The following is an 18,850-nucleotide window of genomic DNA, read 5'->3' on the forward strand; positions in this document are numbered from 1 at the left end:
CTATCCTCACACCACCCCACGTTCACAGGCCCTCTTTTTCTTTAACCATTGTTGTTCCATATACACAAAAATAAGCAAATATTCACCCTTTGTCTCTTCATATAACCACTGTGTCTTATCTAAAGGTTTAGCTCAATTTTAAGAGGCTTCATAAAAACTTTCCCACATTTTCACCAATATTTTTAAGTAATTTCTGTCTACAAAATGTATTTTATTGTGTTTTGAAATGATTTCAATGACACAAGAATGTAACCTATAAACAGGGATGACATATAGAGCAAAATCACAAGTGTCCTAATAAGATGCAATTTGTTGCCATTATTTTTCTTTAATTTATTTCTTTCATAGCTATATTATTATATCTTTGCAAAAGCATCCTATTTTAAATTATGCTATGATGGTTAGTGGATTAAACTCAACTTCCTTCCTCCAACCAAAAACTGCTTAGCATATGCTGAGTATAATATTAGCACAATATTTGGCATTTTATATATGTCTGGTGGCTTCAAAATCAAGCTTTCTATAAGATGTATGGTTTTGTTGGATTTCTGCTGATCCTGCTTCCCTGGGTCTTGCTGTAGCTTTCCTTTGGGCTGTGAGCCCAGACATGAGCCGCCACAATGAAAACAGAGTTGTGCACAGCATAACTGTCTTAAGATGAGCAACTGCAGCTGTCTTCATTTTATTAATTAACGCATCAAATTATGCTAATGCTATTTTGGAATAGGAACTAACTTTTCCAACACAGCACATTGTATAACTCTTTGCTTAATGAGTTTTATTTTACATTGAATATCATCATGACTGTTTGAAATAAAATATCTATGCTTAAAAACACTCTATTCTAAGTGATAAAGAATGGAAAGGCAGAGAGCAGAAAAGATAAGATTTCATCATAGCCTTGACAGGCTGATGCCTCACTTTTTCCACTACAATGTATTATCTATCTATCTATCTATCTATCTATCTATCTATCTATCTATCTATCTATCTTATATATTAGCAATATAAGTGTGGCAATATTTTACATTCATTTGTGTCACATCTGTCATATTCTACTTAACACTATATGTAATATTTCCCATGTTATTTATAAATTCTGCAATCAAACACTACCCCTGACATGAAAAGAACATATACCACAGCTCAAGAACAAATCTCATCAAAATCAAGGGAAACATAGTTAAGTAAAGAGACATCCGATGGATACAACAAAGGCCTCAGCAGATGTCACAAAATGCACTGGTGTGGGATCCTGAGGGCTGCTCAGAATGGAGGAAAGAAGACAATGCATTTGTGATGCTAAAATGTCCAGCTCACCTGTGCTTGTAGACTCCCTACGGACATCACCTCTGGGAAAGCAGTTCTCCCTGAACATTATTTGTGAAAGAATGCAGGTTAACCTATTGGCGTCTAATATACCGGGCCAAGGAGTAGAACCCCTGGATGCTAGAGAGAAGCCTGAGCCACATTCCACACTATGTATATACCCACCCCTTCGTGCCACTCACGTCCACTCATTTCACATGACAAGTTCATCCCTTCCGTAATAGCAACCCTAGGAGTGTTCTGGCGTTTCACATTGAAATTTTAAAAAGAGGAAAGTTATACACAACTAAGCTTTCACTAAAGCTACTTGTCTCAAAGACTTTCCTTCTTGCTATGTACTTCCCGAGAAACAAATGAGCATACTAACAAGAAGACATACTATGAGCAACTTGCAGATACCACCACCTTTTTTAATTTTTTTTTTTTTTTTGTCCTTGTAAATTCCCAATCTAATGAAGAGGGAGGATTTCATTTAAGGTGTTTCGTGTCCCCAGATATGAAAGTCACCCTGGCTCCTATGTTCAATTGCCCTTGAAATGGCTTTGTAACTCCCTATTCCAGTGTACTGTTATCCAAATAAATGGCTGTAGATCTATTTAAAAAAGGTGAGATACCTGGTTCTTCTATATTTTTGACTCTGTGGATATGGAGTCTGTAGACTGGTCCAGGGTAGGAACTAGGCATGGTATTCGAACTTTTATGGGATTCACTGTCCTCACCTTATTAATTTTGCATTATTGGATATTAAAATGAAAGCTTTATTGTCTTCCCATCTATGTTTTTCTGTGTATTAATGTGTGTATTTGTGCATGTAAATGTGTTTCTTTGTGTGCAAGTGAAAGAGGTACCAGAGTGTGCTGGGGTATGTTGGGTCCAGAGTTCAACTGCATACTTTTTCATCTGATCTCCACTTTAGCATGTGGGTTAGTGTGTGTTCATGCATGAACATGTGTGTGTTAGTATACATGCATGTGCCCACATGTTTACATGACAGACAAGGTCGTCAATTGTCCTTCTCTATAACTCCCTTCTTTATTCTTCCAACGATCTCTCATTGAGCATGGAATTTGTGGTTTTCTCAGCTAAACTGTTTGCCAGCAAGCACAAGATAGCCTCTTGTCTTCAACCTTTCTAATCCCTTGACCCACAGCACTAAAGTTACAGGCATGTGTGGACGGGCCTCATGTTTTGCAGGGACGTTGAAGATCTAACCTCGGGTCCAGCATCTTGCACAGTGAGTTCTCTCTGTACACTGAGCCACAATTCTGGCCCTTTTGGCCTTCATTTTTGAGACATGATCTCTCATTGAATTTGGAACTGTCTGGTTGGCTAGAGAACCCCCAGGACCCTATGTTCTCTACTTCTTAAGCTCTGACTTTCCAGGCACTGTGCCTGAATTTTTACATGGGCTCTGAGTATCACGCTTAAATCCTGTATGGTGGAGAATAAGCTTTCCCTCTTAGGGTAGGCTGTGAGTTCACCAGACTTACCCACCTGAGATCTATTTTGAATCTCATTGAAAAAGTATCCCATTTACCCAAATAACCACCTAGTTTCAAACGAAAATGGCATTCACAGCTTTCGAGGGTAAGTTCAATCTGCCAAGATTTACTCATCAAGAATTTTAATGTGTCTCTTGAATTTTTGAATTTTGGGAATATTTTTCTTACTTCACCCCATAAGAAAATATACCCCAAAATCTCATGCATATCAGAGAGCAACAGCATCTTCATCATTCTCCCAACATTACCATCACCATCTTACTATTGCCATTCAGAAGAATAAGCACTGCCTATTTGACTTTCTCCCTGCTGTGTCGGTGTTACAGCTCCTTTGGTGGCACTGTTCAATAATTTTACACAGTGTAACTATTGAAAGAAATGGCAAAGTATTTTCCTGTATTATCTTGAATTTATGTGTATATCTTCAATTATTTAAATTGTCTAATTTTAATAAAATACCTGAAATTATGACACAGAATCATTATGTTATACAGCACAGAGGATTATGAACACAAGTATGGAATCCAAGGTATGGGAACACCAAAATACAGTCAGAGGCAGATTTAAAGAAAAAAACAATAAAATCGGTTCCTAAATGAGCTCATGAATTCATCAGTTGGGTTTATGTATAGAGTGTGGAAGAAGATTCATTTTCAGAAGCATGTTTACAAAATAGGAACAGAAAGGAAGGTCTCAACAGTTAGCAGAGCAGCTGCAGGTAATATAAAGTAATGACTGTGTAGACTGGCTTCTTCTAAGAAGCAATAGATGCCTGACAATATGAAATGCTGATTTCAAGGGAAATTCATTTTGAACCTACATATATTTTTATTGGGAATAGGTTTTCTTAATAAAATATATTCTGATTACAGTTTTTCTTCTATTTATCCCTCACATTTTCTCCCCATACTAACCTCCCATCCAGATCCACATTCTTCCAGTCTCTTGTAAGACAGCAAAATGGGCATCTATAGTATAATCATTACATAAAATTAAAAAAGTTAAACTGAAAACAAGCAAATCAGAATGTGACAAAACAACCCAGCAAGAAAAGGAGTCAAGGAAAAACATACACTGCCACTAACCTGAGCCACCCTCTGCTACATAGTGAGTTGGAGGCTAACCTGGGCACCAGAGATTTAAACCATATCTCCACAAAGCCAAAGAAATTTTTACATGAGAAACGAAACACCATTCAGAGAATGTTGACTGAGTCAAGGCATCCTGCTCTCTTCTGAAGAGAAAATAAAAGGGGAGTGGATTTTGGAGAAAGGGAAGGTTGAGATGGAGCTTGGAAAAGTGGATAGAGAAAAAACTCTAGTTGGGATGTATTGTATGAGAGAAGGACCTATTTTCAATTAAAAAATGTTTAAAATTAAAATAAATTAGTATTTAATATTAGAAAGAAAGAGAGAAAAGACAGAGACAGAAAAATTCAAAGGCAAAGAGAAGAGAAAGTCCAAGAGAATGAATAAAACACAAATTTGAAAATTTTAAATATTTTAAGATGAACATTCTAATATATCTGATAAATACGACCTGAAATCAAAGGATGATATAAACAACTGCTAGAATTCCTTTGAGAAGAAAGTGTATTATTACAGGACACAGAATGATTAACAGTTAAACTATAATAATAATAATAATAATAATAATAATAATAATAATAATTTCTTAGTTTCAATATTTATTAATAACACACTAATCTCTATGTTGTCCCTGTATGGAAACATATTACGTAAAGCTTCATTTGATAATGGACGCCCACCTATTATCAAATAGTAATGATATGAGAAATCCTATCTCCTCTACATCATAAAACTTGACAGCAATTTCATTCTTTATGTATTCGAAAGAAGACTTTGCAAAAATTTTTCCAGTATAGACTTTTTGCTCAGTACAATGGTCTTTGGGTCACTTGCTAGTGTAGCATTTTGGTTTGTAACCACACTCTATGAAAGTAACTATTAATTTATCTAAGACCCTATCTTAAGAATGTATCTGAGACATGAGACTGTATTTGTCAGAATTTTAATTATTTAATTGCTTTTAGTATTTTTCTGGAAATGTATGAAGTTAGACCACTTCATTTACAACGTCTTACTCTCATTTTACAAAAATTAATTTCAGACTCAGGCTATTTCTAACACCAAGGAAAAGAATCTAGCAGGTATTATAGAGAATGTTTAAACGTGAAGGGGCTAAGAGGTGCCCAGAATTTATTTAAACATTAATTCTGAGAGTCTGTGGTAGTGACTTCAGAAAAAATTAACAGGAGTATTTAGAACGACTAAACAAAATTCAGCATCTGTGGGCTTCATTCAATCCACCAAAAGCCCAAACAAAAGACAGAATAAAAGAAAAAGCCAAGAAAACTGCCCCCACACCCCTCTTTCCTTTTCTCAGCCTAAGACTGGTTTGAACTTTCTCTTCCTTCAGTCCAGGGCTCAGATCATATCTCGTCCTGCACACAGACTATTCTGGTTCTCTGTGTTTCTCTGACCTTCAGACTCTGTTCTGTCAGCTTTCTGATTCTCAAGTTTGTCTGCAAGTCCCAGACTCGAACTGACTCACCTTCTCTCTCATTCTCACCATATCTAGTCCATTAAATTGGTTCCAGTTCTCTAGAGAACCAAGAATACAGCTTTTCTGGAAATCATCTTAAAATTTTAGATGCCTGGGCTGGGGAGATGGCTGACCTGAGTTTAGATATCTACAATGCATGTAAAAGCCTGGCATGTGGCAGGCGTTTAGAACTTCAGCACTGAGAATGTAGAAACAGGTGCATCCTTGAAGCTCCTTGACTAACCAGCCTGCCACTGATGTACTACAGATTCAGTGAGTCAGGCTTACTCAGAGAATTAACTGGAGAGCTGTGGAGAAAGGGCACCAGCATCAACCATTGGCCTCCACTGTCATACACACACCCACATTAACACATAGGTGCATCAGAAAGAGGGGGATTTAGAGGATTTATTTTTTGTCCTTTTAAACTCAAACCACTAGGAAGTTCTCACCATTTGGAGAATAAAAGTAACTTGTGAAATGCTGGATTGGTTACATCATGACTGTTATTAGAGAGGCATAGTATGCTAGCCTAGGAAAGTAGAAATTGCCTGCAAATTATGCAAAGCTAGTTAGATATAAGAATGGTAGACAGGACATGGAGAGATTGTAAAAACGATGTACTTATTCTTTTGTACTCGAATATAGACATTAAAATTCTTTGAAAGATGGTCTAATTATTTTTTTTCCTTTCATGGAACATAAGGAAAACATTCGTTAAAGGGCTAATTGAAGAGTCATCAAAGTTACTTCATTGGTCAGCGCTGTGAAAGACTGTTCCCTGTACATGGATCCCTCTCCTTCCTGGGATCACAGGGATGTTTTGCTGCTTCCTTTGCAACAGTGAGCATCCACCGTTTCAGTTATAGCAAAGGGAATGCCAAAGGAAACATGTGCATTCCTTCCCAATCTGGCTTGTGGGCTCTGCGACTGTGATCCTTCAAGTTTGACAACGTACAAGGTCAATGAATGAAACTGAGCAAAGTCCCTGGAAAGCACATGCAGAAGATGGCAGGCAACAAGGAGGAAGAAATCCAGGCCACTGAGTCAGGAGCGGCACCATCTGTTGATTGCAAATGTCTACAGCATTCATGTCAGACAGAGATGGTAGAGCTGATGTATGTACTTGAGTTTGCCAGGGAGAGCAGCCAGCATTCAGTCAAGTGCCTTTCTCACATTTTATCACTCCACCTGATTGTGGGATTTTAAAATTTGGTCCAGTTCAGACTACAGAGACACCATACTATTAGTTGTACATCAAACATCTCCCAGGAAAAGCTCAAAGGAGGCGTTCCTCTTATGACTGTGTTATAGCTTTTCAGTTGTAGAAAAGAAAGCTGGGGGATAAAAAAAAAAAAAACAGCTCTCCGAATAGTGACAGTGAGAGATGGAGTGTATTTTAATTCCTAGAACAATGTTAAGAGAATAGAACCAGTGTTACCCATCAATGAGATAATATAACAACCACTTCCAAGGTTATGACAATATGACGCCAGAATTTTAAATATAAGAAAAATAAAGTAATATTTAATTTATAGATCAAAACATTTTTAATTTAGTGCTCAGGAGATCAAAAACTCCAAAGAAAACCATGAGTATATATTTGAAGGATAAGTGTGTAAGTCTTATTAATCCCTGTAGTTAGACCTGATGCCACTCAAGTAATAAATTAACATTTAAAATATAAGTGTGTGTTCACATTTGCCATTGCGTGTGTGCATGTGCACAGCTCTGTGTGTGTACGTGTGGGGATGCAGGCACAGAGGTGCCGCGGACATGGAGGTAGAAGACAACCTCAGCAGTCAGTCCTCACCTTTCGCCTTGTTTGGGACAGGATCTCACATTGTTTTCACCTAGCTGACTGGCCTGCAAACTTCTGGAGATTCTCTCGTACATGTCCCAATCTCTGCAGTGTTAGGACTGCACTGCTCCTCAAGCTGTTCATTCTACTTTTATGTGGATTCTGGGACTTCTTCCCACTCAGGTCCTAGTGTGTGCGCATGAGGCACTCTGACCACTGAGCCATCTCCCCAGCCCCAGGATTTTACAGCTTTGATTTGAAGACACAGATAAAAATGAGGTTCTCCTAAGAGGAATGAATGCATATTGCACGATGCATTCATGCTGATTCTAGAATGAGCAAGAGAGAAGCTACATTCACTCATCTCCGTCCTTCGGCTCAAGACATATCTAAACAAAGGCAAGGAAATGCCGTTCACAGTTACAGTCGCTCAATGGGGCCTTGAGTTTTCCCGATTTAGAGTTGCTTCTTTCCATTCATCAGACTCTCAATGGCTTCAACACAAAAACAAAGCGTAATTTCTCTAACTCCTTTTTGTAGCTTCAAAGGTTCAACTATTTGAAGGTAAAAGAAAATACACATTTTGTCAGTAGTTAATGGAGGACAAGTATTAAATTTTCTTAATAATTACTACTATTCTATTTATCTATTCATCTATTCAGCAAATATATGTTAAGTAACTCTATAGCACATACCATATAATTTATTCAAGTTTAATACCTACTTTCTCACAACTGGATGTTTTGAATACATTTTACTATTCAACAAAGGAAATGGATAGCAGTTCTAATCCAATAAAAATGTGACCACACACACACACACACACACACACGCACACATGTATATATATAGATAGATAGATAGATTTAGATAGATAGATATATAGATATAGATATAGATAGATATATAGATATAGATATAGATATTAATGTCTTGACCAGCTCATAGAACTGGATTTATATATAACTTTTTTGTACCTAATGTGAGGTTTTAAGAGTAAAGGTGTCCTACTTCTGAGAATTAAAGCTTTCAGCCAAAACATATTCTCACATCACAAAATTAAGAACCGTTAGTATTTTCACTCATTTTGTTTGAGGCGAAGTAACAACTTCCTGAAAGGAAGCATACTTAGCTCAGACAGCTGTGCATATGATGAGGAAAATGTGACTCTTTTTACACACTGCCCTTGTCACTGTTTCTCAATATGGCTCTGTCTGTGCATACAAAATGTGGAAGTGAATGTTTCTTCCTCCAGGCTTTCTGAATGAATACAGATCATAAGGCTATGTGTTCGTTTTCAAGACAGGCATCATTTCAAAACTGTTTAGTCAATACTGCCTTATAATTCAAATATAGTTTGCAGGGAAGAGGCATCTGCTATTGTCCAAATTCTGTATGCCTGAAAACAACTAGTAGGTTAGCAACTATCACCAGGAGCATCAGTAAAGCAGCCTCTAGGTTTACTATGAAGCCCTAAGTCCATCAATATCAGCAGTTTCTTTTTCTATTCTTTAAGCTACAAGTATGTGCATGCATACATGTGACTTCATAGCTACCCACTTTGACACATAGGCTTTGGAAGACTAGAAAAGGTAAGGCTACATTGATGTTAAAGAATTTCCTCAGCCACGGGCATTGCACAGTGATTTTCCAAGCCATTAGCATTCTACTATGATTTTGGCAAGATTCCTTACGTGTAACTGGGCTTTCAACGAGTCAGAATTGGGATTTGTAGTGGCAGCCCTTTTTTGCCTTCTGCTTGAATGATCAGAGCTCTCTGAGTTAGCAGGGTCCTTGAGTCAAATGAAAGGGCTAGTGAATTGACAACATATTCTTTATTCTTTCTCAAGTCCTACTTAATAAGGAATCTTAGAGTATCTGGCACCATGTTAGGTACCTCACAATGGCACTACATCTGAGTTTTATGTAGCAATCAAAGACCTATTCAGCCCCTTGTCACAACCAAACCCTTTGCTAACCAGCATGTCTTGGATGCATTATGCAGATGGAATTAGGGGATTCCAGAGAAACTGTGAAAGCAAAAGCACATAGACACAGCAGGATAGCACCAAGGAGAATAACAGATAAGCATATCTTAAAGGCAGCAGAAAACGCTGGTAGATGAGAACACATTTTAAAATTTTTATAAATTGGTTTGTCATTACTAAAATTTCCAAGAAAATAATAGATCAGGAGAAATAAAATATATTTGAAAAGTACATCATCATTTCACTATGAATTCAAAGACTGAGCTGTTCCATGTATTTCCAAACATTTCATGCTTTAATTGGCTTCCCAGACAGGTACCTTATGTCTACAAGTCACATTCATTTAATCTTATATTGATTTTAAATGAAACTTCCTGTTTCTATGACTACACTAATCAATACACTTCTTGTAAGTGGCAAGACAATTTTTCTCTTTTCTTCCTCTACAAAGAAACTTGAATATATTTTTCCTTCTAAAAGAGCTAATATTGCCCATACCTATCAAGAAAAATGCACTATGTTGACCAAAACATTTGATGCCTTTTGTATTTTGGAAATGTTTTGTATTCTTTACAGACAAAGCATACAAAACCCCCTTTGTACCAAAACTAAATGTCTAGTCAGTGTATAGTGGTATTTATAAAGGGTCTCTTGGATACTAAAAAAATGTTTTTTTCTCTTAATCCTCATGCTATATCCCAGAGAACTGAGTCAAAAGGCAATCAAGGTTATTCACTGGAGAACAGACAATGGAGCTGCCGGTGAATGTCAACAAAGTACAAAAAGACAGGGCAGTCATGTGTGACTTAACCAGAAGTGAACCATCTTTCATATTATGGACATTTCACTTATATTTAAACCTGAGGGCTGGGGCTTACTTCAAGCTATTGAATATTTCTTGGGGTCAGTCCAGGAATCAACAATAACAACAGAAAACAGAACTTGGGGAAGGCATTGATGTCCAATTCAGATCACCTGGACAAAACACTAAGTATCAGGTGAGAAAATTTGGCCAGGTGTCTTAAACTCACTGCTATAAACAAACCTGATTTACTAAGACGTAGTTTGGCATTCTCATTATCCAGATCCCCCCCCCACGTTTCTTCTTGTACTCAGAAAAATCATTCCAAAGGAGAAAAGTGATCAAGAAAGTGGCCTGTTCCATTTCCCCTGTCTGGAAAGCCCTGGCCAAATGGCATAGCTTGAAGTCTTCTACCCCAGTGATCTAAGTCTTAATTTGCCATCCAGAGCTCATCTTCCTCAATTCACTTCTTAACTGCAGTCCCATCAAAACAGATTTATTATATATCTCCAACGCACTTTAGTTCTGTGCTGTTCTGAGTGTTCCCTCCCAAGAACCCCTTCTTGCCCTTGTCCCTTTAACAAACTTTTGTGCAGCCTTCAAAGCCAACACTATCTTCACAAACATCACCTTTTCTGCTATGGCTGGAATGCCTGCCTCGTCAAAGAACTAAATGCTAAACAGCTCCAGAGGAAAATCATATCACTCTTTTCTTCTGGCTTCCCAATTGAAAGATTATTTTGTTTTATAGCCACTGTGAAATCATACAGAGGCTGTTCAACCACAGGGAAGAAATAGATGAAACTGTAATTACTTATATGCAACATGAGCATAAAGAAAGAGAGAACTCTTCAGATTCCCAAAGTCAACTAGAACATCTCAGATTGAGAAATTACTGAATTTCTCGATTTTCAAGTTTCTCAAAAAGGAAACAGGCCACAGTGATAACTGAAAAAAAAATGCTACCTGAAAACTCAGCTGATCTGCACTGACTTTAGCTAAAGCATCACCTGCTAGGTGCAAGATGTACCATTCATAATAACACTTTAAATTAGTGTAAAGACCCAGAATGAGATTCAAGCAAGGATATAATTTCACAGGTCCTTGATGCATGGAGGGGCTGCCATCTGGGATCTAACTCTGTCTGCATCCACCCTCCTATATGGTCTCTTGGTTGACCTTGTACCATCATCACGTGTGGACCTAGACCACTTTCCCTTTATAAAGTAGGTATGAGATCCTAATTCCATCCAGGTCACCCAAAACAGTTTGCTTCAGGAACAAAAAAGGGGGCCTGGTCATATAATGACAAATACATAGATGATTAAAGCAGAAGAAAGATGGGACCTCTTCAAAATAGTGACATCCATTCATAAAATTCTTCATTAAAATAAATGTTCTGTCATCCACTGGACTTACTGATAGGATTTTTTTTTTAATTTTGGATCAACACCTTAGAATATTCTTTACATTTATTATAGGAGAATTGCAGCATAGTTTTGCTGAGTTGTTAAAAAAATGTTCTGACTTCTTAGTTGCCCTGACTGATTTACTGTGTGTGTGTGTGTGTGTGTGTGTGTGTGTGTGTGTGTGTGTGTGTGTAAGGGTGGCGTTACTCTTGTGAGTAGTGGCAGTAGTCTTGACACTGATGGTGGTTGGGACAGCAACCTATAACTGTGTGTCGTTATTTCAAACATGTTCCAATCTCATGTTCATCTTGAAAAATTGTTAATACTATATCCTGACTGGAATATATAACAATATTCATTAATAAGTTATTTTTCCCAAAGAGCAAATGCAAGCTAAATAGAGATTTAATTTTAAAAGTCAGGTTTTCCTACTTCAGTAACTGAACAAAACTTCATTAACAGCTACTTATTAACTGTAAGCTCGGGAGTGTCACAGTGGAAAACTTTCAGCAATCTTAGGATGCCAGGTACACAGATACCTGCACAGATACAAGAATCAATGAATTTGGACTGAAGACAATTTGAAGTTAAAGCTCAGTTCCTCCTGTTCTGATTTGAATGAGAATCCCTACCACCACCACCATCATCACACACACATAAGCTTAGAAGTCTGAATAATTGACCTCAGTTGGTAGAGCCATTTGGTCACATTTAAGAGGTGTGATCTTGAAGGTTGAGTTTGTCACTGGGGGCTAGACTTCATTGAGAGTTTAAAGACTCACAATTTCTATTTCTCTCTTCACGTGTGTTTGTGGCTCGAGATATAAGCTCTCAACTTCATGCGCAAGCCTCCACTCTTCTCTTCTGCCATCATGGACATTTAACCCCCTGGAACCATAAGCCCATATAAACTCTTTCTCCAATATGTGTCATGGTAATGGTGTTTTCTTTCAGCAATGGAGCAGTAACTAACATATGATGTCAAAAACATTTTTGAGACCTCTGTTGGTATAATGTTCTTTTGAAATGTATACACCTTAACCTTGTTCATTGAAATGCTGATTTCTCTCCCCCATTCTCTGGTTTCAATCCGGACATTGCATTGTGATACTTAATCTAAGTATCACCTGTTTCAACTTTGTGTAAACATGCCAAAATAAAACAACCAGCCACAATGTTGAGCAATGGAAAAGAAGCAGGAAAAGAGAGAGGAACCAGGGGAAAGGAAGGTGTGGGAGACAGAGGAAGAGAGAAGGAGAGGAGAGAGCTGGGAGAGCAGAGCTGGAGGGAGGTGTTGGAATGAAGTGGAGAATGAACCGGACCTAAGATTTCACTAAAAGCAAGTATAATGTGGGAAATCTAAATGTTAGGAAACTATGAGGGCTTGGAGGTTTAGGATGGAGTAACTATTGCCCAGCATTGAGTTCTAGGTTAATGAAATAAATCATAGTCTCTGTGTGGTGATTTGGTTATACAGCTGTTTAGGATTAATAGCAACTTTAATCAAAGATAAACCAATAGTAAATATTAATCCTTTAATAGGCCTCCTTTCTTTTAAGACTTATTTTTTTTTTTTTTGTAATATGGTTGTAGATCGGGATATTTTATTCCTGCTTACAGCATCTACATTTTGGAGAAAATAGGTGGCTGAGAAGTTTATGTGGAAAAAAAGAGAAGGAATCTCCATACATACAGTAGAAGCCTGTGAAAGGAATGGAGATCATTTCCCTCTCTGGCCACAAACACAGTTTTAATCTGACTATAGCTCCCGAGAAGTTCACACCAAGCACTTAAAGCTCTGCTAGTAATTAAAAGAATGGGAACTTTCCTCAAACCCCTAAGCTGTTTTGTTGTTGTTGTTTGTTTATTTGTGTGCTACCAGCAATAACTTATAAAAGGAACTCCCATCCAACATGTGGTGGATGTAGTATGAGCTCTCCATCCTTCACAAGTGAAGGCCTCCCCCAGCTTCCATACAAGTAAAAATGAGACCCGTGCTAAATAGAGATAAGAACTGGGTGACGCGAGCATTCTGTGCTAAGTGGCAGTTGAGGATAACCAGTTTTCTTCACAGTTTGAAGGATGCTTTATGGATTGCTGGAAATAGGGCAGAATTATGATATGCACACTGTGGAGCATGCATTATCCTTGCCCTCTCTCTAACAGAGACTGTTAACAGTCTCTGTGGAGTTATTAAAAGATAAGGCAGCAGCAAGGCTGACGCACTGAGAACAAGTAAGGACTCCTGCTTTAGGATAAACCTGTGTGGGAAAGATCAGTGTGGTTTATTTATTACAAAAGCAGGCCACAATCCATGAACTAAATTTCATTGAGGTGACCCTGCAGCTCAAAGGACTCACACGTTGTTAAGAGGTCAGTGATCATCAATTTAACTGCCTGCAGACAACAGCAAAGATCAGGTGAGATATAGATTATTTCTGTTTATTTGCCATTTAAAGAAAGTGTAGTACCTTTCCCTTAGTGGTCATTAAGTATACAATTTGTCATTTTAAAATAAGAGATGCTCTGATTGATAACACATTAACCTGCAGCTGCACACAGTGGTGCACGCCTGTAATCCCAGCTCTCAGGGAGGCAGAGGCAGGCAGATCTCTGTGAGTTTGAGGCCAACTGGTCTACAAAGTAAGTTCAGGACAGCCAAGGCTACACAGAGAACCCCTGTCTTGAAAAAGCAAAGCAAAAAAGTTAGCCTAATTATTTCTAGGATATGAGTTGGGAATACAGGTAATAAATACTGAAAACAAAACAGCAGCCTACAGACTGGGAAAGGAACTTCACCAATGCTATATCTGACAGAGGGCTAATATTCAGAATATATAAAGAATTCAAGAAGTTAAAAAGCAACAAATCAAGTAATCCAATTAAAAAAATGGGTACAGCACTAAACAGAGAATTCTCAATATAGGAATATTGAATGGCAGAGAAACACTTAAAGAAATGTTCAAAATCATTAGTCATCGAGGAAATGCAAATCAGAACAACCCTGAGGTTTCACCTTATACCAACCAGAATGGCTAAGATCAAAAGCTCAAGTGACACCACATGCTGGAGAGGATAAGGAGAAAAGGGAACCCTTCCCCATGCTGGTGGAAATGTAAATTTGTACAACCACTTTGGAAATCAATCTGGTGCTTTCTCAGAAAATTAAGAATAATGCTATCTCAAGATCCAGCTATAGAACTCCTAGGTATATATCCAAAATGTGGTCAATTACACAACAAGGACATTTCTTCAAACATGTCCATAGCAGGTTTATTCATAATAGCCAGAATCTGGAAACAACCTAGATGTCCCTCAATGGAGAAATGGATACAAAAATTGTGGTACATTTATGCAATAGAATACTACTCAGAAATTAAAAACAAGGAAATCATGAAATTTGCAGGCCAATGGTGGGAACTAAAAAAGATCATTCTGAGTGAAATATCCCAGAAGCAGAAAGACACATATAGTATATATTCACTTACAAGTGAATATTAGACATACAATATAGGATAAACATACTCAAATCTGTACACCTAAAGAAGCTAAGCAAGAAGGAGGACCCTGGGTAAAATGATCCTCACTCAGAAAAGCAAACGGGACAGACATCAGAAGAGGGAGAAACCAGGGAACAGGACACAAGCCTACCACGGAGAACCTCTGAAAGACTCTACCCAGCAGCATATCGAAGCAGATGCTGAGACTCATAGACAAACTTTGGGCGAAATGTAGGAAATCCTATGAAAGAAAGGCTAGACTGAAAGACCTGGAGGGGACAGGAGTTCCAAAGGAGAGCAACAGAACCAAAAAATCTGGACCCAGGGGTCTTTTCTAAGACTGGTAGTAAAACCAAGAACCATGCATGGAGATACCCTAGAACCCCTGCACAGATATAGCCCATGGCAGCTCAGTCTCCAAGTGGGTTTCTAGTAATGATAACTAGAAAATAATCTAAAATATATTAAACTAAAGAATATCCATTTAATATACATAAGTGCTTTCAGCATATGTTCACAGAGGTATCTTTGAATTGTAAACAAATTTTTTTAAATTCAAACTTGAGTATAATCCCAAAGATATCTCTTACCCATATACACACATTACAATATCTGAATAAAAGCATTCTTGGTCCCAAGAATTTAAGCTGAAGTATAGTCAAATTTTATGTAGATTCTCCTTACTATCAATAACAACCAATAAAAAAAAAAAAACTTCACCCTTACCACTTCAATTCAAAATTTTACAGGTCATCCTAGTTAAGGGAAAAATCAGATGAAAGAAACGTATATATGTTGTTAGTAAAAATAAGTCTTGTTAGTAAAAATAAGTCTTTGTCTACACAAGATATGATAACATATACAGAAAATTTTGAAAAAAAAACAAGAATAAAATATTCTTGTAAATAAGAGATACAAGAGTTAAAAAATAAATACTGAAAATATTATTTTAGTGAACTTATAAATGTTCTAGATGCTCAAAACCAATTTCACAAATTATGCAAGTAAAACAGAGTAGAAAGAAAAAAAATAAAGCAGTAGGATATCCTAAAAGTTAAAAAGAACTAGCCAATAGAAGGATTATGAATGGCATGCATAATGACTCATTTGACACCTTATAAATCCCAAAGAGTTAAAGATTATTCCCTAGAAGGGTACCATAGTTGCAAAAATTCCATATTAGACCTCTCTTCTACCAAAAAAGAGAAAGTAACAATTCAAATCACATCATAAGAAATATTTCAAAACAAAGATTTCTATACCTACCAGAAGGAGCAATAAACTCACTGATGAATTATATTTAACATGGTTCAATCTCAAATTCCCTAGTTTCATGGAGTCACTAAGCAAAATTTGCTCACAACATAAAAAAAAATAAAACAATAACAACAACAAAGCCTAAGTAAGACTACATCAAACCCAAAAAGTTACATGTTCCAGCTACCTAAACAAGAATCTCCATTCAAGCCTTGTACATATGGGTAGACACAAAGCAGGCTCCTGCCACAAGTTATAGGCCTTCCTTATTAGAAGACTCACATCCTTCAGCTGTCATTGTTCAATCCTTGTTTCATTAATGCCTTTAGGATTTGTGCTAAAAAAAAAAAAGCTATAACCTTATTTGTTTTTATTATTCCATAAGATATCCATTATTCTAACACATTCGATGAGTAGCACATAGGAGACAGGAAATGAATACTGATGTATCCTTACCTGAAGGCCTTCGATGGCGAGTCGCAGCATGCTTGGTGTAAGCTTAGAAGCTTGCTTGAAGGTAAAGTTACTCCAGTCTATGATCAAAACAAATCCATTTACTTGAAGCTCAGGATCTTCAATCATGGCTTCTAGTGAAAGTAAGATGGCACGCAAAATATCCACCAATGTGTACCTAACAGCAACAGAGAAGTATTGAGTTAAATCTGATAGCCACTATTCATAGCCACTTGTATAAAAGTTATTGAGGTTTTATTATTGGATAGAGTTTCGGGGAGTGGTTGTTACTTATTGGTTTGATTTGACTGATTTTTAGCAAACTGAAGATTCTTTTTAAAGGAATTTTAAGATAGTAAAGGCAATATACAGCAAGCCTATAGTCAACATCAAATTAAAGGGAGAGAAATTTAAACCAATCCCACTGAAATCAGGGATAAGGCAAGGCTGCCCCCCACTCTCTCCATATTCCATCAACATAGTACTTGAAGTCCTAGCTAGAGCAATAAGATGACTAAAGGAGAGCAAGGGGATTCAGTTTGGAAAGGAAGAAGTCAAAGTATCACAATTTGCAGATGACATGATAGTATACATGAGTGACCCCAAAAATTCTACCAGAGAACTTCTTTAGTTGATAAACGCCTTCAGCAAAGTGGCTGGATACAAAATTAACCAAAAAAAAAAAAAAATCAATAACCCTCCTGTACATGAAATACAGAAGGGCTGAGGAAGAAATTAGGGAAACAATTCCCTTTACAACAGCCACAAATAACATAAAGTACTTTGGTGTAACTCTAACCAAGCACATGAATGCTAAAAAAAAAAAAAAAACCTTCAAGTCTCTGAAGAAAGAAATTGAAGAGATATCAGAAGATGGAAAGATCTCCCATGTTCATGGCTTGGCAGGATTAACATAGTGAAAATGGCCATACTACCAAAAGCAATCTACAGATTCAATGCAATTCCCATCAAAATAACAACATAATTCTTTACAAAACTTGAAAGAAAAATTTTCAATTTCATATGGAAAAACAAAACAAAAAAAAACCCTTGATTTGCTAAAACAATCTTGTACAATAACCGATCATCTGGAGGTATCTCCATCCATGATCTCAAGCTGTACTAAAAAGCAATAGTAATAAAAACTGCATGGTATTCGCATAGAAACAGACTGGAGGATCAATGCAACTGGAATAGAATAGAATAGAATAGAATAGAATAGAATAGAATAGAATAGAATAGAATAGAATAGAATAGACCCAGAAAAAAGCCCACACACCTACAGATACTTGATTTTTGACAAAGCCAAAACAATACAATGTAAAAGAGATAGCATATTCAACAAATGGTGCTGGTCTAGCTGGATGTCTACATGCAGGAAAATGCAAATATATCCATGTTTATCACCATGCACAAGACTAAAGTCTAAGTGAATCAAAGACCTCAACATAAAACCAAACATACTAAACCTGTTAGAAGAAAAAGTGAGAAAGAACCTTGAGCTCATTGGCACAAGAGACAACTTCCTGAACAGAAGACCAACATCACAGGCTCTAAGATCAAAAATCAATAAGTGGGACCTCATGAAACTGAAAAGCTTCTATAAAGCAAAGGACACTGTCATCAGAACAAAACGACAGCCTACAGACTGGGAAAAGATCTTCAACAACCCTATGTCTGAGAAAGGGCTGATATCCAGAATATATAAAGAACTAAAGAAGGTAAAAAGCAACAAATCAAGCAATCTGATTTAAAAATGGGGTACAGAGCTAAACAGATAATTCTCTGTAGAGGAATACAGAATAGCAGAGAAACACTTAAAGACATGCTCAATGTCCTTAGTCATCAAAGAAATGCAAATCAAAACAACCCTGAGATTTCACCTTACATCCACCAGAATGGCTAAGATCAAAAAACATGCTGGAGAGGATAAGGAGAAAGGGGAACTCCCCCAACCCCCATTACCGGTGGGAATGTAAACTTGTACAACTACTTTGGAAATCAATCTGGTGCTTTCTCAGACAATTAGGAATAGTGCTATCTCCAGATCCAGCTATAGCACTCCTAGGTATATATCAAAAATATGCTCAAACAAGGACATTTGTTCAACCATGCTTGTAGCAGTTTTATTTGTAATAACCAGAATCTGGGAAAAAAAAACCTAGATGTCCCTCAATGGAGGAATGGATACAGAAATTGTGGTACATTTACACAACGGAATACTACTCAGCTATTAAAAATAAG

General features: G+C 37.1%; 1 protein-coding gene across 1 annotated transcript in view; it reads right to left on the reverse strand.

The window, feature by feature from the left end:
• Clvs2 (clavesin 2) overlaps positions 1-18,850 on the reverse strand; it is a 91,096-nt gene that overhangs the window by 44,273 nt on the left and 27,973 nt on the right. The window contains exon 3 of the mRNA XM_055599475.1: positions 16,610-16,784. Within this exon, the coding sequence (XP_055455450.1) occupies positions 16,610-16,784 (175 nt within the window). The remainder of the gene's footprint in view (positions 1-16,609; positions 16,785-18,850) is intronic.

Source organism: Psammomys obesus, unplaced genomic scaffold, assembly GCF_907164565.1.
Source record: "Psammomys obesus unplaced genomic scaffold, mPsaObe1.curated_primary_1811, whole genome shotgun sequence".
Lineage (NCBI taxonomy): Eukaryota > Metazoa > Chordata > Mammalia > Rodentia > Muridae > Psammomys > Psammomys obesus.